The 22,927-nt window shown below is 37.6% G+C and overlaps 1 protein-coding gene across 1 annotated transcript; it reads right to left on the bottom strand.

Moving 5' to 3' along the window:
- Positions 1–14,285: 14,285 nt before the first annotated feature.
- On the bottom strand, positions 14,286–22,590 carry LOC149300855 (transmembrane protein 196). Its single transcript, XM_089484890.1, has 4 exons — positions 22,426–22,590; positions 16,537–16,593; positions 15,569–15,823; positions 14,286–14,336 (listed from the first exon to the last, which is right to left on the bottom strand). Exons 1-4 carry the CDS (start codon positions 22,588–22,590, stop codon positions 14,286–14,288), a joined length of 528 nt encoding a protein of 175 aa, XP_089341016.1.
- Between the last annotated feature and the right edge of the window lie 337 nt (positions 22,591–22,927).

The raw sequence follows: 22,927 nt of genomic DNA, 5'->3' as shown, positions 1-22,927 counted from the left end.
GGGATTAATGAATGGTAATTAAAAGTATGCACTGGTGGTTTTTATTGTGCTGGGGCAAAGTGAGGGCTAGCGTAAAGTGAAAGTGCTGGGGCAAAGTGTGAGTGTAGGGCAAAAAAAGTCCTGGCTCCTAACTTTTATTAGGGCTGGCTCACAGATTTAAAACAAATTTGTCAAGCCCTGCTGTAAGTGCTTTTGAACAATTTCAGGTCTTCGAAACCCAAGGCAGACAACATAATAGGTCATTGCCTAGTATCCCAGCAGTGCTTTAATATCTATTCTTTAAAATAAAATTAACTTGCCTCCTCCGTGGTCTGTCCGCTTGTTCCGCTGTGTAGTTGCAGAAAAGCAGTCCCAATGAAGGTAACACTTTCTGCCCATACATATGGAAGCGGACTGGTTAGTCCAACTTGGAAGGCACACCAAGCAAGCTGTGGAGCTGACTGGTGTTAAGCATATCACATGGCAGGAGATATGTTCAGCAGAACTCTTCAACTGCACTACAAATGGCTGAACCGGGAAAGGTTTGTTTAATCTAGTGTGTTTTGCCTACCAAAACAGGCTTTTTACATTGATAGAATGTGTATTAAAGAAAAATTAAACGATTCATTATTTTGCATATATTTGTTAGAATTGATTCTGAAGAGAGACAGGGACACTGGGGAATATTATAAAGAGTTAGAAGTAATACATGTTTGTTTATATTGTATTTTCAATCCAAGTGTGGTCAGTTGCAGAAGATGTAACTACAAATTGTAATTTGCAGGTTTGCACTGTAGGTGGTGCTACAGGGTAATGAGAATACTTCCTAAAAGGAAAGAATAAATAATAAATGTAACTGAAAAAAGACTTTACCAAAGTACAGGTTCCCACGATCTCAAACCTTAACCAACGGATGTGGACAATTTTTTAATCCACATGTGGTTCTTTTGGTTTATCTGACGTCTGTATACCGATTAGAAGAGTTGTTACATTTTCTTGTCTTGTTTTTGTTGACTCTGCAAAATGCATATTTATTTTGTGAAAACATTTGAAATATGAGCACAGAGCTTGCTTTTCAAACCACTAGTTAGCAATTTGCATTTGGCTTTGATTCTAGAAGAGTCTAGGTCATGAACCTCCAGAAATCCAAACATTTCTTACTGTATTTGATTGTCACAAAGTCAATGTGAGAAATAAAATTAAAAAAGCAGTAGAATGACCAATGAGATTCACTACCTTAGAAGGGCCTGAAATACCCACGGCTCTGGATACCCATTATGCACTTAAGTGTATACACACACATATGTTTTTTTTATAGATATTTATAAACACTAGTATCTCTGGGGAATTATTCCAATACACACCTAAAGATGGTTTTATCTTTCATGGTGGTTCCTTATGAAGAAGGCCTCTTTCTAACCCAGATGTATATTTGCACCCTGCAGGTCCTTGATCCATTGCCAAATTCTCAACATAAATGTATTTCCACAGCAGGTGTAGCAGCTGTCATATTTCTATAATATTCATTGCCTCTGCAACTTCTTTAGAAGTTTAGGTGTGATCATGGTTCTTTACTTTTTTATGAAGTTTTATTGTTTGCCATTCACGCCACACCTCGGAACCTGTGTGTATTCTGTGCCTATAATGGTGGAGATTATGTGAAAAAAAGCATCAAGAAAATCTTTACATTGCACCCATCATAGTTTTTTATTTTTTGGGACTGCCTGAGAGCTGATGCAATTTCTTCTGCATTTTAACCTCTTAAAACCTTCATGCCTTTCTATGCCGAAAGCTCCATTAATCTATTGTGAGTGCTGTCGATTGGCCAGAGACTCACCAGCAGCCTCAGAAAAGTTAAAAAAAAATCGCTGCCATGCCATGAAAAGTAAATGTGGCAGGGGATGCAAAAAGTTTGGCCACATGCAGGAATTCCTTCGGCCATAGTAAAGTACAATGAAACAAGTTTCTTTCTGAAACTTTGTCTTTAAAATCAACATTTGTTCTAAGATTATAGGCTATACCATCCTCAATTTAAAGCTTTCATAAATATATATGTGTAGTTGCTTGTCTTTGCATCATCAATTGGTAGCTATAGGTCAGATAGGGAGGCCATGCATGTTTGGTCAAGTCAACAGGTTTTGTAATAACCATATTCAGTTCCACTAAATTTTGTGTTGATTTCTTAAAGAAATTTAACCCTATAAAATATATATTCTTAATAGCAATCACATGGAAAATTGAATTGAATTGAAAATAGAATTAGCTCAACCCAGGTAATTGGATGGTAAACATTTCATCAAGAATAATGTTATAATAGAATACTGTTGCTAATAGCTAGACATTAAGTGAGAAGCAATGGTCGATCATGCCTTTTTGTGACAAATGCTCTTTAAGAAATGAAAGTTCAATAAGTTTGAAGTTTAATCATATTAAGCCAGTGAAATTTGTAAATTTTGCAGTTCTTAAAGAATCACAGCAAATTCCATATTCCTAGGTTTTAAGGTTACATGTTGCATTTAATTAGCACCGTCTATAGCTACAAAGATACATTTACCAGTAGGAAAAACGCTTTATAAATTGAATTTCTGGTTATATTTCAATTCATGGAATTTCACTTGCTACAGTCTTATGGCAGTGTGCAAAAATTGAAAACGTCTTTGAATGGCTAAATTACATTTTTACCATTTTTATGTCCAAAGTTTATGCGACGTAATCACAGCCGGCCTGTGTGGACTACACCTCTGGCGCCCCCCCCCATCCCCTTCTCACTGCCCCCTCCCTCTGCCCCTTCTCACTGCCCCTCCCTCTGCCCCTTCTCCCTATCCTTACCTTGTTGCCGGAGTCCTGCGGTGGGAGCGGGAGGCGTCCGTCACAGCTGAGCGCCGGAATAATTCCAGTGTTCACCGTGAAACGCTGGCACCGCGAAGGAGTCACGGAGAGTGAGGGGCGCCGAGCGGTCGCTCCTGCCCGGGACTTAAATTGAAACATCGGGTTTTTTTTCTTTGTTTTAACTTTATTAAACATCCTCCATGGGACTGTAGCAGACATCCGATGGTTAGATGTTTCCAGTACCCTTCTGGCAACCACCTTCTGCAAGTATCAGCCTTGGGGCAACTGGCTCGTCTGTTCTGGATCACTTTTACTAAAGTGTTTTAGCATAACATACTATAGCTGTTTATGGGGACACATGTTCCCTGCTCCCCCCTAGATAAAGCAGACAACTGCCAGTACCATGTGTAGCAGACAATGGACACTTTAGAGGGAAAAGGACATTGGACAACAGATACAACAATTTGGTAACAAAACCAAATAATAGACGAGTATTCACACATAACAAAAAATGAGTGGCTGGGGTGTGTACATGCATAGCTCAAGGGGGAGAGATAAGTCAATTGTAAAAGCAATTATAGAGAAGGCTACCATCTCCATGTTATTCTGTGAGGATAGACAGCCAACCACCTATCTTTGTGTTATTCTATTCTATCAGAATGAGCACAGATAGCTCGGCTAGACCTTTATAGTATATGGCTGTCTGATGCTGACCCCGGGAACACCTCTTGCTCTGGGTGCGCAACCACGCATCCACTTCCATCATGCCCTTCCCGTCCCTACTATGCTGCATGGCAATCCTCCTCTACCTAAAGCCACACTTTTATATATCATATGTCTGTATTTACAGAATATGAATATTGTGTTTTGCTGTAATGTAAATCTTTTGAAATACAACACACTGAAGCACCTTTGAAATCCAGATTTTGTTTTGAGAAACCATTCTTAAAAACATGTGGTTTCCCTGTGACTTGCATTATACAGGATTGTGCCTTTTAAATGGCAACTTTTTCGGAGAACTCTGTCTGCGCCAGTGATTGTCTTTGATGTGGTCTCATTAAGGACTGCACTCTGCTCTTTGTACAGTTTTCTAGCTTGTCTTGATTTTGGCCAACATACACTTCTGCACCCTGATTTAACAGACTTGACCAATAACACCCTACATCTGCAGAGCCGGTCTGATTACATGATGCTTGTGGTGATTTAACCTTTGATTCCCTTACAAAACGGCCTACATGCCCCAGAACATGGGCTGCAGAGATGGCCCTGTGTATGATGCTCATAGCCCTAAAAGGACAACTCCCTTTTAAGTTTTATTGAATTTTACTATTTCTCAATCTATTTAACTCTGGAAAATATTTTAATAACCCTATGTTTTGTGTCCAGCAAAATTTAATATCGCATCTTAGAGTAACCGAGATATTCTTTGAAATAATACAAATGTGCAAGCAATTATAACGATACAGCTGTAGTTTACAAATGATCATTACCTTGAACCTAATCATTTGAGCTTTCCCTGTCTCATGAGTCAGACTTGCTTGTAATTCCCCTAAAATCACTTTCAGTTAAGAAAGCAGATAATACGCTTGGAAGTAAACCCCTGATTCAATTCAGGGAACTTATTGAATGAAGTGGAATCATGAACTATAATAACTAGACAAGCTACAAACAGCATATGAACGCTATTTTTGTCTTCATTATAATAGCTGCATTGTTTGGCTTGTACTCCTACAGACCACATTTTTCCATAAGGAATCAGAACACAAATACAGTGTATTGTGTTTGCTAACTGCATGTTCCTGGAAATGTGAATGAATGTTTCACTTCGCTGGGTTTCGATGAAATCAGCAACTTTGTGTTGTTTTTAAATTCAGTTTTTCCTTTTACTTTTGTAGGAATAAAGGAATAATACATTTAATTGGATGATTTAAAAAAAAAAACTAATAATGTGACTGCAAACATTTCTTGGAATTAGCAGGCAAAACTACGAAGCTAGTTTAAAGCAATCCACATATTTATGTCGAAATGAAAATTAAACACGCGTAAAAAGGTTGCTTTTTTGCGGCGATCCGTGAATTCGTTTCATTGAATATAGGTTGCATGGAAAAATTAATTGTTCAATTAATTGATTGATGTGTTTATTGATTGGGAAAATGAGTCAAATATAATCTCTTTAGTTCCCTTCTACCACAGGAGCACCAAAAGAACGGAGATGATGGCAGAGTGTTCACATCAGACGAGATGTGATTGTGATTTTGGTACTTACCGGATATTACTAAATCCCAGTAAAAATAATTTGAAATGCTTTAGTAGTAGCTAAGAAATATCCTAAAAAAACTAGATGACATAAGATGCAAATCGAACGTCGGTTGATGTATTTGAAATGAAATATTCTTTGGTACAGATCTTAACAGATGGGCTCAGTTTTCTACCATTCTTGGAATTCGTATGTATATGGACTAATTGGTTCCACTGCAAAAACAGATGATTTGCCTTTGTTTTATTCTCAACTGTTTTCCTGAATATTGGTAAGAACACTGGTGGTGCTTTTATATATATAGAGCGCATTTGTGCTATGTATTAAGCTACAAGGCATGGGGTTGCGTTAAAGGGTAAGAGGGGAACCTGCTTAAATAATAATTGTTAACAATGTTAAACGATGGTAAAACTGCAAACTGTAACTTACATTTTGGTTTCTGTTTACATTTTGATACTTGTAACACAAACTGTGTACCTCTACTCGAAGAGAAGGATAGTGATATGCGGAAAAAATCAAACACACATGCACATATGTATATATAAAAAAACAAATCCATTGGCATATAGTTGTATTTACAGAAATGTGTATCAAACACAGTTATATTTGCCGATTCATTTTCTAACACTTACCAAAAGGGAAGGAAAAATAATGTAATGAACATTTTTGTTATGCCGGCAGTGGTCACTGATATATAACTGGGAGTTTTGTATTCGTGAAAAGCTGGTAGTTTGGAAGTTGGCTTTTGTATGATCACAAATTCATCACTGATTCAGCCCAGTTCTTTGTGCTCATATTAAGAAATGTCTACTCATCATGTGTATTCAGATGTAAATACCCAAAAGTCAGCTCTATTGTGGGGACTTTCTTTCAGAACCAGTCATTTGACTCATTATTTAAATGTGTATTAGTAATATTTTTTTACAAACCGATGTCAGTAACTGTCTGCTTTTCATAAAAGCTGAAGAAAAATAAGACATTTTTTGTTAATATTGCTCCCAGCTTTCTCAAAAAGGTATTCATGCATTAGTTTGCAAAACAATGAGAAGCCAGGTAAATAGAACTCAATAGGGTTTGACTCTAGAATGCCTACTAAGTCTGTTGTCTCTATTGATTAAATTATTATTCTGTTGTTTTATGATTTATGTTTTCTTGTATGAATTAAGAAATATGAGGCTGAATTTGCTAAACTATAAACAGCAACAACATGAAAAATGTAATATTGCAACATTAACTGTTTAGTATCCAGGGCCAACGACACCCTGCTAGGCCAACAGTATCCAAGGCTACTTAGGAATCCTTGGGTGCAGCTTAAACCTTCATAATAGTGCCAGTGTATTTCCCATTTATAGTAACTGTGCTATTGCACAGCATTACTGGAGAAATGGGACCCGTTTTTAAGATTGGTTCGTGCTGTGTTTTATGACACATTTTCCTATTTATGTGAATGAGACACTTCACTGAGCAACTTGGGCAGCTGTGGTTCTTGCTAAAATTCACCTTGTCTCACAAGTTTGTGACTCGAATAACATTTTTCCACAAGGTGCTCTGCTGAGGATAGTGAATTCAAGGGGCTACCATTTGTATTTTTCCAAGATATTGAATAGTAATCCTTGCATGGATTCTGATCGAAAAATGTGATAAAACGTAGCAATAAATTGGCATACTGAGAAATATACAGGTTTGACCTGGTTGACCAGGTTGACTTGGTACATTTAGCCATGCCCACTCACGTTCCCTAATTAATACTTTAAAGGCTAGCTTAGCCCTACAAATGGCTGGTGATAGATTTGTCTCTGGCATGGAATCCAGTCCATTATGGACAAACCCACTTGCCCGTTACATTGAATGTGCATGCCAAGCTATGTATTTTTAAGTATTTTAGTGGAATTTTCAGAGTAATATAAAAGTCTGATAATTGTGCTTTCCATAACCACATTACAAGGAGAGGTAATTCAAGCGGCCCATCAAACAAGCAAAAGTATATGATTTCAAAACAAAATGCAGGCAAACCATCATAAATGTTTTTATAACATGTGGATTTGATTATTTTGTTGTTGTATGGAAACATGATGTGATACTCGTGAATCATAAATTCTCTGCCTGTATTTTTCTTTCATAATTTTTTTTATTACTGTAAGCCAGGGCTCGACAAATCCCAGGTGCCAGGTCGCCATGGCGGCTGATAATTTTGTCCTGGCGCCTAGGTGTTTGTGAGCCAAACCGGTGGCCGAAACACATATTCGGCAAAATGCCGAAATTAAAAAAAAACGGCCGAAAATAATCCCCGCGGGGGCCACACTGCTTAGCTGTGCGTTGCTCTTAATATGCAAGCAGCGTCTCTTGTGCTGGAGTGGCCACAGGAAGCAGGAAACCAGAGGAGTCACATGACTGCTCTGTTCCTCCTCCCAGTGGGCGGGACAAGAGAAGTTCGTGCAGAGAGACAGAGATAGAAGCAGCAGGGCCCCTATGGAAGTCTGCTTGTGAGAGATCTGCAGTGCAGGTAAGAGGGTGAAGGAGGGTGTATGAATGAATATATGAATGAGTGTGTGTGATAGCATGGTTGTGTAAGTGGGGGAGGGGCATGGCACATGGGGCTCTAAGTGATGTGCAGCATCAATACACAAGGGGGGGGCAGCAAGCCAGGTTTTAGCATGTACTCCTATCATGCCAAGTCAACCAGTACATGCTAGAACCTGGGTATGTCTGGGCAGGACTGTGATTGGTGTTAACAATCAATAACTCGAGATTGAGTGCTGGGGCAAAGTGCGAGTGCTGGGGCAAAGTGTGAGACTGAGTGCTGGGGCAAAGTGTGAGACTGAGTGCTGGGCAAAGTGTGGGTGCAGGGCAAAGTGCTGGGGCAAATTGTGGGTGCAGGGCAAAGTGCTGGGGCAAAGTATGAGTGCTGGGGCAAAGCGTGAGACTGAGTGCTGGGGCAAAGTGTGGGTGCTGGGGCAAAGTGTGGGTGCAGGGCAAAGTGCTGGGGCAAAGTATGAGTGCTGGGGCAAAGTATGAGACTGAGTGCTGGGCAAAGTGTGGGTGCTGGGGCAAAGTGTGGGTGCAGGGCAATGTGCTGGGACAAAGTGTGGGTGCAGGGGCAAAGTGTGGGTGCAGGGGCAAAAAAAAGTCCTGACTCCTAACTTTTTTTAGCTGGCTCCTAGATTTATAACAAATTTGTCAAGCCCTGCTGTAAGCTACACAATAATCATCTGAATTTCACATAATGTTCAAGCCATGCATTAAAAGGGTTAAATACGCAAAGGAATAAACCATATATGTTGTTTAGCAGTTTGCATAAGGTATATTTAGTGGTAAAAGCAGAGGGATGCCATGAACTGGACCAGTAAACTTTCTCATGCAACATCCCAAGGCAGCATATATCATCGGGGACAATGTTCAGACAGTGACAACAGAAGAGATGGACTTAGGAGTAATTATTTCTGATGACTTAAAGGTAAGCAGTGCAATAACGTGTCAGAAAAGGCAAGCAGGATCCCAGGTTGTACAGCAAGAGGCATTAGTAGCAGGAATAGGGAGGTGGCCCCATCAGAAGCAAATCGTATGGAGTCCATACTGAGACAAAGACCATTTTGAATCCCTGTAATGCATACTAAATGGTGTGAGATAAAATGCTTTATCTTTTTGCAAGTCACTCTTTAGTGAATAAACACGATGGAGCTAAAAAGAGAGAATCCTACACGTATATAGAACAATAACATAAGGAACATTTCAGATTGCATCTTGAGATAATAGTGTTCAGGAAATGTATAGCTTGCTATTGTTCGACATGGACAGAGGAAGGTAACACAAGGTGAACAAACTCCCAGACACAGTGATACTAGGGAACAGCAGATTAACGTGAAAGTCAGGGAGGTCAAGTGCACCTGGAGTCAGTTGTGCAGACATCAGCGGTAAGATGTATGCTTGTTTTAGGAAGTGCCTGTTCAGCAAAGATCTCTAAATTAGCAGGAAATGGTGCTTGATAAATTTTGAATGAAGGGGACGCAGAGAGAAATGGGTTAACAGGACTTAGGAAAATTACTGAGGTTAAAAGTGAACTCCAGAACCAAGATATTAGGTGCACATCAAAACGGTGAAAATAAATGTATCGAGTGGTTTGTATTAGGGGTATGGTGTTGGATTCAGGGCCATCTTGGTGTTGTTAGCTCTGTAGGTAAATTACACTTCAGACACATACATTTGCTTTTTATCATAAGAGAGAAGCTGTTGTTGGAACCCCCCACTGGCCCTTTACCCCAAAGTAGCCTCCTTGGTCACCTATAGAAAATGCATTTCAACCAAATTGAATAAGATGTAAACCAGATCTATGGAAATGCTGCAGCTCAAAGCTTCGTAAGCTCTTCTAATTAGAAATGGTGCAATATGCATACCTTTTCATTTATCTATGTGAAGCGAGAGTGAAAGAGGTAATATTTTGGAAAGGTTATATAAATTTGAAGGTCGGGTGGTTTCGAATAATCTGGTCTTCCCTGAAACGTTGGCGTCCTTCCCTTCTCTTGCACTACAAGGCCACGCAAAACAAATATGTGCTGTGATTAACAAGGCCACTTTTACACCATCACACATTGTTTCACAGGCTTAGGTGTTCATTTATTTCCCATGTGCCTATGAGCCTGTTACTGGTTTACAGAAAAACAATCCTATAACTGCACATAAAACAAACTAGATTGTAGTCACCAAAAGTCTAGCAAGCCATTTAATCCTTTGAGGGAAAAATATATTTTATTAGGAAAATAGAATTATTGATGACTTATGTTTTTTTACTTATATATTTTTTTCTTAATACTTTTTTGCCACATTAAGGCAAACAGTATAATCCCAGTATAATTTCAAAATACTTTTTTACCTGATTAAATTCAGAATTGAGCAAATCAACTTTAACAAAGATTTTGTATATAACTCATCCAATCCGTTGGCACGGTACGCAGCAGCAATGTCAGCAGAGCTTTTAATGTGACTGGCTGGGTTGTGCCAGTTCTAGAGGCTATGTATATCAATTTCTTCTTTATGATGCATTGATCTCTTTAAAATTGTTCTGTCCCTGAACAACGTCTCATCTGGAATATTATCAGCCTGGTGATTCATTGTAGAAATAAATTGTGCTGAATAGGGAATAAATTTCGTGAGTTCTAGAGGATTATGTGAAAACTAACAAACCAGAACCATCAGGAACATTAAAACATCATAAATGTAATGGGGTGCAAATAAAGGAAAATAATAAATGGGGATAAGGGCTATATAAGAGACCTTATGGGAGGACACAATGTTGCTTAAGTTTAAAAGCCGACTCAGTAGAAACAATCTAAAGAGCTGGGTGAGCATGTGAGTGAGACAAGAAAACCTTTATGAACTTGCTTTAGACATGCTTGGAAGGGTGGTGGCAGTGTTAGGCTGGCAAATCAAATTCACAACATAACCAGCTGGAATTATGATTTTTTTTTTGTAAGGTTTGTTTTTAAAAGTCCTTGTTTTGTGCGACAATAAACTGTGCACATACATTTATGTAAATAAATATTTTCAGTCATTTCTACCTGCAGAAGACCACTGTTAAGACAGGTCTGCTGAGACTGGTCTTTTAAAGCCACATCTAACCAACCTATATTCAGCTGAATGGCAATGTAAAACGATGACCACCAAAGGAATTAGAGAAAGACACATATAGGAAACATATACATTTCTCTTAGAAGTACATCAATCCTTTGTAATACACTGTATAGCAGAAAAAGAAATGTTAAGTATCCCCCTTTTGCACATTGATCATGTAGTAACTTGCTTAGCATGCCATCAATAATGAACAATTGATATGTAACTTGCTAACATCAGTTAGAAAAAGTAGTCCAAATAACAGGGGGTCACAAATCAGTATGCAAGAAACCTCAAAGATGCAGCCGGTATTTAACACACTACAAGCAAAACAGTGAAAAGACAATAACATACACAAGGGAGATACAAGACGGGATCAAAGTGAGAAACCAGATCCTCACATGTTTTTAAGGGCAAATGGACTAGTATGTAGGGATATGGAAGAATACATGGAATCCTTAGGTGCCAGGTCCAAACTGGTCATCTGTCACACGGGGCAAAAGACTGGTGGGCTGCTCACAGACAGTGCCCCATCCTCACCTGATTTGCCAATCCAGCAGCAGGTCTGGTGCTGTAGTGAGCGGTCGCAAGCTGGGTGTGCCCAGCGGCACATTATGTTAGCAGAAAAATGTAACATGCAGCCATGCACATCCAACCATCAGCCATACTTACCTCATCCTCACCCTGCCATCATCAGTCTGGCCTTGTTAGTTGCTACAAGAAGACAATAGAAAATCTAGTAGCCATTGGTAGAACCGGAGTGCATGGTAAGGCACATCTGTTGGAGACTGGTATTGGGCCTAGATAATGGAACTGGAATGCCTCCTAAACTGAGAAACTGGGCACAGGGCAATGGGCAGAGACATACATTGCACTAAAGAACTAGCACACATTGTAAAGGCAGGGACATTAAGTAGGGGACTGGCACATGTTCTGCACTCAGGGACTGAGACAGACTAAATGACAGGGATATATGCCAATGGTAGCTGCATCTTGTGTAGACACTTGGATATGGCTTCATATTACATCGTCTTTACTAACTAAGGTTCTGATGTCACACAAGATAGATCAACCATTCTGTGACTATATTTATGGCTCCCAAAAACGTTCCATCCTTCAGTGGGCTTTAATGTGACCATGCAAAATATCAATGCAAAAAAAGCAGGAATAACCAATACATTTCCTTTTTATCTTGCTGATGGCTGCAGTAAATCAGGAGACCCTATGTCAAAATGTTCTACTCGAGAAAAGGTACACCTACATAATATATACTATATCATCAGTTAAAACAGAACCACACACCATGGCCCCTCTTGCGAAACAGGCATATGAACCACAGCAGATTGGACTCTTTTGTTCTTCTATACAATTTACTGAGTCGTCTCTTGCTTTTCTGAAATCATCTATCAAATTTAAATCAATTATATTTATGTAGCCTGAGCTTTCACACCTGTTATTTCTTGCTGTGTAGAGTCATACAGATTACTTTTCATGCCATTCTGTAAATGTAGCTGAAAAAGCTGTTGTATCTAATAATAACAGAGCAGATTTGTGTCACTAAATATACACTATAATGAATTAAATGCACTACATCAGACGTGACAAGTATTTCAAAAACATGTATGTCTGGATTAAACTGCAAAGTATTTTAAAAAACTGTTCATTTTTAGCATGTCAGCCCTGGTTGAGGGGATGTAGATTTCTGTTTAAAGAGGAAATCAGAAATCCAAGTTTTCTATTATGTCTTATCGTCGGACTGTTGATGATGAAGCGGTGCTGGCACTTTAAGTTTTTGCTCTCATAGCATGCAGTCAGATATATCCAGCCGGCGACCACAAATTACAGCACCCGATCTGCCTCTGGAGAGTGAGTGTGCAGCAATGTCGATGAGCAGCCCACCAGACATTTGCTTAGTGTGCCAGATGAGCGGTCTGATTATTATTATTATTTATTGTTTTATATAGCGCCATCAAATTCCGTAGCGCTGTACAATGGGTAGACAGGAGTTAACAAGTAGTATGTAACATAACAAATTGACTTACAGATACAACAGGTGAGGAGGGCTCTAGTCTGAGTACTTTCACAAACCTTACTGTGTATAAGTATGACATGTATGTATGTATGTATGTATGGATGTACTGTATATATATATATATATATATATATATATATATATATATATCGTCCCAGCAAACAGTCTTTGCTGATTAATTTACCCACCATTTTACAGCATTCTACAATCCAGTGAAGAAGATTGAAAGCCTGTGTGAATACCCACAAGGCCTTTTTTTAGTAGCCATATTTTTAATTTAACATACCCCCCCCCAGCTGTCTCAGGTAGCTTGCCAATTGCCCCACTTTTGCCTGCAGTGAGGACCAGTTGGGGAGATCTCCTCTGACCACCGCAGGGAGCTATAAAATCAATGAGGGTCTGTGCTGGTGCAGTACTGACCTCTATCGCAGCTCACATGCAGCCACGTTGTGATGCCCTGCAGCTCTTCTGGTTTCGTGGTTTGGTGGCTATGCCTACTTTCAGGGCTGGTGCAAGGATTCATGAAATTAAAGGGGCTGGTGCCTACTTTGCCTATAGGTGGCGCCGGGCCTGCCTACTTTTGTTACAAGCCCCAACCCTCCTACCTCTTGCCACACCAACAGGTGCACCTGTGCTGAAATGTTGAAGGCAGGCCTTGACCGGTCATCTGGCACACCTGGCAAATACTCCATAGTCTGGTTGAATATGAGCAGTAACACTCTGCATGAACATAAAATCATATGTGGCCTCTCATATCAGCCGTCAGCCACCCTTCTGTCATTGGCCTTAAAGTGCCGGGGCTGCCTTGTCGTCCGGCTCTTGTTGAGGGGTATGATTTAACACTGCAGAGTCTTATGGATAAGATAGGATTTGTCCTGTACATCCGCAAGAAAAGTAGTTACTACAACTTCTACGTAAAATGGTATATAGTTAATGCATATTGGAGGTCATGGACACCAATCTATTCTACAGCAGGCAAATCAGTTCACATATTCACCTCTCTCATTCATGTACGCCAGCAAAACATTGTTTCATCCTAGACAATAGGCCACAATAACCTTCTCTGTCACAGGCAAAGCATTTTCACAGGCAGTGCTTAGTAAATATACACCCTGACATAATACTTATTCAAAACCAAATTTTATTTTTGTTACATAAAATGCATTCACTACTAAATCTTGCTTTAATAACAAAAGGTATTCATTCATTAGATCAAGAAATATAAGTGGTTTATAACTGTATTAAATCAATCTTTATTATATTTTACAAAATATACAATATTCCATTCACACATCATAGACGTATATACCATCTTTTACATATGATTTCCCCCGGAAATAATTCACACTACACCAAGTCTTTACAATCGTGGGATCCATAAAGAGCCAGGGGAGAGTCTGGTTAGCTTAACATGCTTTGCAAATAGAATTCTAAATTCTTAAGTCTTAAGGAAAAGAAGTCTTTCTTATTTCAGTACTGCTTCTTGTAAATTGTAGTGATGGAAATGCAAAGCGCTAAGAAATGGAAATACCGGAGATTTGCAGATGCATTTATGGTGAATACGAGACCGGCCGAAATAAAGTGTTAAAGTCTTCCATTAAAAACATGCTGAGCTCCTCCATTTTCAGCAGTTTCCTGATAAAAAAAAAAAGAACATTTGAAAAACTCGAATACATGAAAGTTATTTGTTAATAAATAAAGCAGGACTGGCATTTCTACGGCAAACTAGAAAATTACATATACTCCAATTTTGTGGAGAACGACCAAGGGGAAAATTAGCCAACAATTGGCAAATAATAACCAGTCCTGCCTATTTTATGTCATTTTAACATTATGCTTATCGCAATACTTTCAAAGACTTTAGAGTGTTTGGCACCAGAAGTATTTGTGGTTCTGAATGTAAATTCGATCCGGGATGACATATTAAAAAAAAAAAGTGTAAAATATGTATCTGTGTTTTACTTATTCAGAGTTAGAATTTATAGGAGATGTCTCTGTTTCTCATTTCAATAACGGTTGGATCGTTAGATAAAATGAAAATGGGGTCCCTTAGCGGAAAACAAATCTTCTATATCTCTTGTGATCTCTGAGATTCCCATAGTAAAGACGTCATTTGCTTTTCTTTAGACTGGATGTTTCGCTGTCCCATTTCCCTGGTCAGAGTTTTAAATGCACAGCCAGGGACAGAATTAGTCATGTAATTTCCATTTCTGTAACACTTTTCTTAATTTGTATGCTGCGCAGCAGTAGGTTTGTATCATTGCTGCTAGCAAAGGTACAGGTCTTTTTTCAATATTTGAAAATGTTTCCTTTTTTTTTTTAATTTATTTTATAAATAGTTCGGATTTCACGGTAGACTTGTGTGTATATTAAGGGTACATTGTTATATAGAAATATTACGGACAAAGGAAATTACCTTTGCTAACATGAATCTAACAAAATTATATGGGGGTTTTACCTAAAATAAATACATGCGATTTACATCAAGAATGATATTTATCTCTGACCAAAGAAATATTCAGAATGTTCTACACAAAACATGGACTGCATGTGCCAGCCCATTCACTTGCCATTCACACACATGTGCGTACGTGTCACACAACTCTCCCTTTCCACCCTTACAAAATAGCTCTTCCGTTACTTTCTTTTCTCTTGTCAAGAGAAGACAATATATATATATATATTTATATGTGCTGTTGTATTGTCTTTACAGTAACATGAACAATGTATATAGATCCATTACATTATCTCTCACTACTTTTGCTCAATCTGATACTCACGCCTTTATACATTTCAGTTAAATTTGTATGATGTAGATTATTTATTCTTTGTTACTTTACCATATAAGTAGATAACGCGTGACTTACCTTTTCTGTCATTTCGTGAGAGTGATGAAGTGAATGTTCCCTTTCTAAAAACATTCTCCTCTGTTCATAGCTGGCTAGTCGGCAGGTTAGCCATGAGGAAATGGTGCAGCCACTTATTCCAATGCCTGCAAGGGTTATGGATGCAAGGTGCAAAGAATAAAGTGACGAAGATCTCTTGCTTAGGGCACGAAGGAACTGGATGTTTAGTATTCCTCCAATTAGACCACAGATACAGCAGGCAGAAAACAGAATCATCTACAAAAAGAAAAGAAAAATGCTTGAATGGTTCACCATCCGGCAATGAGAAATCATTTGAAGTTTCTCTATATAGACTCTCTTACCGTGGAAACATCAAATTTGACAGCAGATAAGAACCATTTGGCCCATCCAATCTGCCATTTTTTTTATGATTTTTTTTTCACTGGAAACGTACGTCTTGGTCCTTGGGCTCATCTTCAAGATTCCGGATAGCCATATACCTATCCCATGCAAGTTTAGTTCCCTCCCTGCATTAATATCTACCACTTTTCAACTAGTTTATCACCCTCTTAAGTATGATTAAAGGACCTGGCAGCCACATTATTGCTTTCTACACACACATGATATTAAGTATGGCTAGTATTCTTCTCTCTCTGGGAATGCAGTAAATCAGTGTGCTTTTATGAGGGTTGATCAAGTTCTAAAACCAAAACATCGTACTTTTTATAAACTTGTTGCCTTTTTTAACAGAGAAACGCATTGTTAATTTATTAAAACACAGGGAAATTAGTGTTTACTGTTTCAGAGATCCCTTACAGCCTTTTAACAAGATCATCTTAACTGATAACGAATTCAAGGCATGGTCTTCATTAGACCTTCATCAAATTGCCAGCCTGTCCTTGGGTGTAAAGTGTAAAGCATGTACCTGATGACATGCTCCTCGCGTCATTAAATATAGAATGGCAAAGTTAAACAATGTGATTACTCACGATAAGTCCAGATTTCTTTTTGGCGCAAAAGATTCCACATATTCCACAAATGAGAAACTGTAAAAAATGTAAAAACACCCACTTATTCTTTATGATCTATAGATTTGGGCTTAGGTACAAAATACACAATGTGAAATATTGAAACTATTTAAAACACTAACATTAACATCATTATTTATTAAAATATGTCTATTTCTCCACTATCTTTTCACTATTAAGAAGCTTTAAAAGCAATATTCAACCACTTTTTGCGATAAGTGACCATGTGTTGTCTTGTAGTTGTATATGAAGAGCATTTGGAAAAAAATGTGTTCCAACGTAATAATCTCCCATATAACGTTATAGCAAATACTTCAATCTTTATATAGTTGGACTCCTATGGAACCTATGCTCTACCTCTAATTATGTTACCTTTATTCCACAACATATTTTGCAATAAAGCCAAGAGCCATAGCCTGGGTCTGAAAACTACCCTGTGTGTCTAATAGCCTAATATGATTACACCATAAATCTTGACCACAACACCCATGGCCACTGGAGATGCAGCACCATGTTATTGAACTTTCTCAAATTCAACTTTTAAGTTTGATGAACACATTAGTCTGTACCAGGGATAGACAACAGATGACTATAGATGGAATGGTCAGCATATGTATTGCTGAGCATCATTGAAGCTCAGGCTCTATACATCAGGGCCTGGTTTATGCCTAGGATTACATAAAAAAAAAAAAAGACAAAATAGGATTTCATGGAAAACCTTACCTGAACTTGAATCTTTTTATATGTCTTGTTTGCTTTGAATGGTGAACTTTTTGTTTTATTAATTCAAGACAATGTTACAAAACACCATTTTCCCTTTTTGTTAAAGTGTATGGTAGCATCATATTGTTTTCACTTATACTTTATACTTGTTATCTTGAATAAAATTAGTCTTTAGCTATTCAAACCATTTACTCTACAGCAACTAAGCTTTTTAACACCTGATTTACATTTTAGCTCCTTAAATCATTAATGGTTTCAACATTATTTCAATTTTGTTTATACTTATATATTATGTTAGTCCAATAAATTCAGAAAATAACGAAATTCAAATAAAAAGTTCCTTCACTTTTGCTTGTTTTGTTGGGGGTCCCTCCTTGTTTTCCGACATTCGTTTGAATCCGATTGCATATGTCTACTAAGTAGTAAAATGTCCATTAGTTGTATCTTATTTATGTGTTATGAAGGGCCAACTGAGCAGTGTTCTTAATTCATAATTCATTGAACTTCCTATTTCACATGCATCTCATTTATTACTAAATCAACTTTAGCTACTGGTCAGTTAACTGGTTGACTGGTTACTTTACTGGTTGAAATCAGCCTCTAAATAAGCCTACTGATAATCATACACCCCCCATGAGTCCCATCCATACTAGTTAGACTATAAGAATTAAACATATAAGAAATAACATTTCATGGACTTTACAAGTATACGTTAAAGAAGATAAAACAAGAGAATAGTGAGAGGCGATAACATGAAACTCTAAAAAAAAAATGAAATCACAGATTAAAGTTAAAAGACAAGAATTTAAAAATTTAGAAGTAGAAGAAATAGATTGGACAATGCACAGTTCCCACAAGTCAAAACTGTACAAGACAGACATTTTGTCCCAGCTGCATCCCAATTACCTATACTTTACATACAATGAGCATTTAATTGCAACATTGTTCATGTAATAGACGGATTTCTGTGCGAAGGAAACCAAAAATAAAGCCGGAATTTGACAAGATCCTATGTAGCAAAAAACACACAAATCAGCCCTACAGACTGCTGTTATAGAAGAATGTTAAAATTAAGAACATTTAAGGCTAAGTGATGATTAATCCATTAAATGAGCATAATGTGCTTCCTTCCAAATGACTGGTTCTTGAAACATGAAGACATTCAGCCTTTATTCACTTGACCGTGAACTGTAGGTTAGTTTAAGCAGTCCAAACATTTTACCTCCCTCACTTTGCACTATAAAGGCTGTCCCTATGATAATGGCGTAGTTGGTTCCACATAATACATCTTCACACAGATTACTTCTGAATCACTGGGAAATGTATCACTGGGAAATGTATCACTGGGAAATGTTTCACTGGGAAATGTATCACTGGGAAATGTTTCACTGGGAAATGTATCACTGGGAAATGTTCTTCAACATTGATCACTTTTGGGTGGATAGTCGAAGATGTTTGAAGCTCTTGACAAACTCACAAGTTTAATCACGATACATAATATTGGTCATTCCCAGTATTTTCTTATGTCTCGAGTTTTATGTGTTCATGTATTGATTCATTCACCATTTTTTCTGGGGGTGATCTTCCCCAATAGATGCAGGGTTTCATTTAGTCACACCCTACCAACAAGTCTGTTGTTCCTTATTCATAGAAAAGATTTTCTTTTCTTGCCCCTACCCGATTTCTGGATGTAGCTGAACTAATCATATAACATAATAGCCACCTATCCATTACACGTTTTCAGTTAAAACAGAAATAAATATGCCATGCACTGGTGGACTTGTGTCACCAAGCTGTTAATTGTCAATAATACAAGTGGCACTGAGCTTACCCTATATTATAGACATCAGTGAAATTATCAGCGTTTTTTTTCCTGCAATCAGCAAGAGGTACCTTGACAGTTGAGATAATTTTCTGCAATTATCATTTTCTAGATTCTCACAATGGCCAGAACATCATGCTATATCGACATGATAAGAAAAGTATGTTCCGATATTACAGTATTGATTACGTATTTCCTTATTCTCTGAAAACACTCTCAAAAGGTCAAGGAACTGTAAACATTATAGATGACTGAGATCACAAGATGACAATTCATAGGAAACTTTTAATACCGTCTAAGAGAGACATTGATCTAAGTACTTACAGATGTAGTCATTGTAAATGGGCTTGACAATCAGTACAAAAGATGGGGGGGGCACATCCATAATAAAAGGCAACCACTAGGCAATCAAGGCAATCCAATTAAAAGTGGGAATAATTTAGTGACTGCTTTGGCAATGTGTTTTGCTCATTAAATAATTTGGCGTGTTTTCAAACTGCACAACAGTGAGAAGAGCTTTGCGGTCCGGAGCTGCATGTGCCATTAAAAATGATTTTGCCAAATTCACAAATTACATTTAAGAAGTCTTAATTTAATGCTTAAATATAATTATGAGGAGCCCCATTTTTACTAATTGAGTAATGGACAATGCATGGAAGTAGCATATGCATTAAACAAGGGAATGTCCTCATAATTCACTTCTGTATCTTTATACCAGAAGTTAAATAAAAAAATAAATAAAAAAAATAATAATAAAAAAAATAAATATATATATATATATATATATATATATATATAGGACAGTATGCAGGGTCAATGATGACTATTATAAGGCTAATTATTAACATAGGGGAGCATTATTATTATTATATATTTTATCTAGATAGCACAATTCTTCCAATAGATATATTCAAAGGGTATGACAAAACTAGAATTCACAGGCTAAGACAAACTGATACATTTTTTTAAAACCATTTGAGCATTCTTTTTATTTCTTCTATGCATCCACCAATAAGTGTGAATTCTCAACTCAAACATGATGAATACACCAACACTTTTCCCTCTACAGCAAAAGGGGGAATTCTTTAAACTCACTATACATGACTCAAGAGCAACTTAATATAGAAGTGCTTTTACCACTGTTTAGTATTTAAACGTAATAAGTTGAACTGGATTGTTATGATATTTTTATTTTGGAATGCTGATCATAGTAAATACCAAATGTGTGCTTTCTATCAACTCTCCAAGTTTACATCAAATTGACAACCCCAGTGTTAGCTCAGGTCAGCTTATTTGTGAATCAACTGTAGCGAAGGAGGAGTAGGGCTTGAGATACGTAAATCAGAATAATTATGGTTTTTGATCTGAGAAGGCACTTCAGACATTTTTCTTTTAATGTCTTTCTTTTTTTCTTGGGCTAAGATCTGACAGAAACAATCTAAAACTGGCATGAAAACTATCTTTAATTGTCTAAAATAAAGTTAAAACAAAATGATCCTTATTACGGTACTGAACCTTGGTGTGAATATTTTTTAGATAATGTACGCTTGCTTTGTTTATGTCTGTTAGACTCTCATTTTGATCAGTTACATACAGCTTGAAATGTCCCTTATAAGCACATTGAGATTAAAAAAAATCCAAATCTATCCCCTATTTTGTTCCATCTACCTCAAGCTTAACATGTCTGAAAAGTTTCCCAATACAAACCTTATTTTAATTATTTCCATTTCTGTTGACCCTATTACCAACTCATCAACCATACAACCATTACGTATGTTTAGGTTCCTCACTCTACTTCATCTTCACTCCCCTTATTTGCTTGCATTTTGTCATTTACCAAAGCATGTTGAGTTTACCTCAAGAATATAACACCAATTTACAACAGTCACAATTTAGATACAAAGTACATAAGAATGCCCTGCATCAACTACTGCTTGCTCCTTACTGCTCTCCCCTCTAAACAAGTCCTTAGGCCTAAAGCCTATAGTCATAAATACTAGCGCTCTCCATATAATTGCCCTCTTTCTTCCAACCGCTCTCCACACACTGTCCAAAGAACGGCTTCGAGGTCAATGACTTTTTAACTTTACAGCATCTCTTATATTATTGTAAATTTGATTAGCGTCGTGTTTTTATGTTCACTTTGCCAAAAGGATACTTCTATTACCTTATCATTCCCCAGAAAACAAAGGCATCAACGAAAGATGTCAACAGGGCTCTCAGGAACCAAGATGGACCTTACTACATTTCTATAGAAAATTTGAAGACTAGATTTTAATTACACATTTGAAGTCTAATATCCAGTCTAGCTCTTTAGGCTAATGCTTGGTACCATTTGAAAGGTTAGGAAGTCACCTGCACTGATGGTAGTTTTTTTTCTTTTTTATTATTATCATTTTTTTAATGAGGGGTTCTAAATTATATTTAATACACAAATAAAAGTGAAACTAAACCATGAAGTTCATTTTGTTTTCTATATAATTGCATTGATTTAATTCAGTTGTGAACTCTTGAGATTCACTTTATGGAGGGGTCTCATAAAACATTGCACCTATCTGTGCATATTAGAATTTTTAATTAACCCATATCCTCCCACCCAATTACTCTAAAAAATAAATAATAAAGAATGTAAAAAAAAATATATAACAATGAGTAATAAATTTTTTGGCATAAGCAAACCAGTAGGTAAATTGTTGACTTCATGGAGCGGAAAACCTACTGAACCATTCTATTGCATTTTTAAACTATTTTTCCACATGCTTAATGAATATTTCCACCTTGAACTGTGTGGTACCTAATGTAGACCTGTGGTGACAGTGAGTGAATAGATTCAGTACCCTATAGTTTAAATGGAAAGAGAGGGAGATGAGATAAACAGAATTAAGCCATATTATGAGTGTTTGTATGTATGATTTATACAGATGTGCCAGTTTGTACCAGTCTGGGATCTCTCTATATGCATGTGTATATGTGTGTATATATATATATATATATATATATATATATATATATAAATATATATTTAAAGTATAATATATTAGAATTTATATAATAGCTTATATAAATAAATATACAAGGGATAGGGTAAATATAATACCCCCCTGGGGAATGAAAGATGGCAAAACAAATCAGTAGTGTAGGAAGTGGCTTTTCTGTATCTATAGGTGAATGTATATGAATTAGATGGGGGTTCTCCCTACAGAATGAGTAACACAGACATTACCCTGGAAACTGGTTGACATGAACTCTCCTACCACTGCTTGCAGGAGAGGAAAGAATTGAAGGTAGTGAAATGATTAACGTACACACGCCCCGCTCCATACCGGAGAAGAGTCTCCCAGCTGCGGCTTCTCCACCATCCTGACCCGGATGAAACTGACGGCTCCTACGGCCACACTGGACAAGCCCAGTCCTATCTCCAGCACAGACAGCACCAAGAGGCTTCCGATGATCTGACGGCTGGTGCACATGCTGCTCCGGTCATCATTCCTCCCCGGTCAACAAAGAAAACCAAGCGCAGCCTCCCCTCCGTGCTCTGGAATGATCCAAACTTTTCACAACGAATCCGAATCCGTGCAAATAGATCGCGTTTCAACTGTTATCCGCACTTTCGAATGCCGCGATTAAACAAACTCCTGAGTGCCCGGGAACCTGGAGAATGTAACAGAACGGCCACCGCGGACTTAAGCCGGTCCTCACCACCGGAGATGGTAGGCGCTGTCCAGGGTGCTGATGGCTCTGTCTTTGCGCCGGGTCATTAGGCAGCTAGAAGCAAGATGCACCTCTGTGGTTAGGTGACATTATCTG

This window comes from Sceloporus occidentalis, unplaced genomic scaffold (genome assembly GCF_023333645.1).
Source record: "Sceloporus occidentalis isolate IW3139 unplaced genomic scaffold, rSceOcc1.0.p SCAF_23, whole genome shotgun sequence".
Classification (NCBI taxonomy): domain Eukaryota; kingdom Metazoa; phylum Chordata; class Lepidosauria; order Squamata; family Phrynosomatidae; genus Sceloporus; species Sceloporus occidentalis.
Note: the sequence above shows the minus strand (reverse complement) of the source record. Positions and strands in the feature narration are given on the sequence as shown.

Bases quoted from the DNA above. Each gene is read 5' to 3' on its own strand.
- LOC149300855 (XM_089484890.1), bottom strand. From the start codon at position 22,590: ATGTGCACCAGCCGTCAGATCATCGGAAGCCTCTTGGTGCTGTCTGTG. The intron at 16,594-22,425 runs GTACGTTAATCA...CATTTTTTACAG, and splicing joins CGGTATGGAGCGGGGCGTGT to TTTCTCATTTGTGGAATATG. The intron at 15,824-16,536 runs GTGAGTAATCAC...TTCTTTTTGTAG, and splicing joins AAAAGAAATCTGGACTTATC to ATGATTCTGTTTTCTGCCTG.